Genomic DNA, 670 nt, shown 5'->3' with positions numbered 1-670 from the left:
CAGCACCGTCTTGCTCAGGACACTGTCAGTATGGACATACACGTTTTCCTTCAGCCACCCGTCACGCGTTCGGAAGTGAAGCATTTTCTGTTAGAGAGTTAATTCTTACTTCCCTTTTACTTCCCTTTTCTGCATTTTAATAATGAGGTTGAGGTTAACTCTTCTGAAAAGTCCTTACTTCTGGGCAACCCATGTCAAGCAAAGACCTGAATTACTCAAATTTAAGTCTGGAATACCGTGGCATGCTTCTCCAGTAAACCGATTTTAAGAGGAAATCAGCTGTAACGCGGTACCATGGAGATTCAGGATTATGAATTGAACTAGACTTCAGTCACAGATTCGGGGACAGTTATAGGGATTTTTTTAAAGCCTTTATGAGGAGTCTGCATTTGCTGTTTGTTGCTGTTGGTGAGTATCTTCCTGTAGTTACTTTATTTTCTCTCCCACCAGTTTGCACAGCAGATAACTGGGATGCGGTTCTGTGAAGCAAGTGCCAAGGATAATTTTAACGTGGATGAAATATTTCTAAAACTTGTCGATGACATTCTGAGGAAGGTAAAAGCTTCTGGCGCTTGTTCCTCTACCCTTGTAACTGGTCAGTGTGTAACAGCTGCAGGCTGTTGGGAGGATGTGGAGGGGGGAGCGCGCGCAGGCAGGGGGAAGTTTTGGT

General features: G+C 44.2%; 1 protein-coding gene across 1 annotated transcript in view; it reads left to right on the top strand.

Moving 5' to 3' along the window:
* The window catches only part of RAB12 (RAB12, member RAS oncogene family), a gene marked incomplete at its 5' end in the record, with an annotated part of 10999 nt that overhangs the window by 8357 nt on the left and 1972 nt on the right, over window positions 1–670 (top strand). The window contains one exon of the mRNA XM_010137882.1: window positions 451–555. Coding sequence (XP_010136184.1) covers window positions 451–555 — 105 coding nt within the window. The remainder of the gene's footprint in view (window positions 1–450; window positions 556–670) is intronic.

The sequence above is a fragment of the Buceros rhinoceros genome, unplaced genomic scaffold (genome assembly GCF_000710305.1).
Source record: "Buceros rhinoceros silvestris isolate BGI_N320 unplaced genomic scaffold, ASM71030v1 scaffold20820, whole genome shotgun sequence".
NCBI lineage: Eukaryota > Metazoa > Chordata > Aves > Bucerotiformes > Bucerotidae > Buceros > Buceros rhinoceros.
The sequence above is the reverse complement of the archived record's forward strand: the minus strand, read 5'-3'. Positions and strand labels throughout refer to the sequence as shown.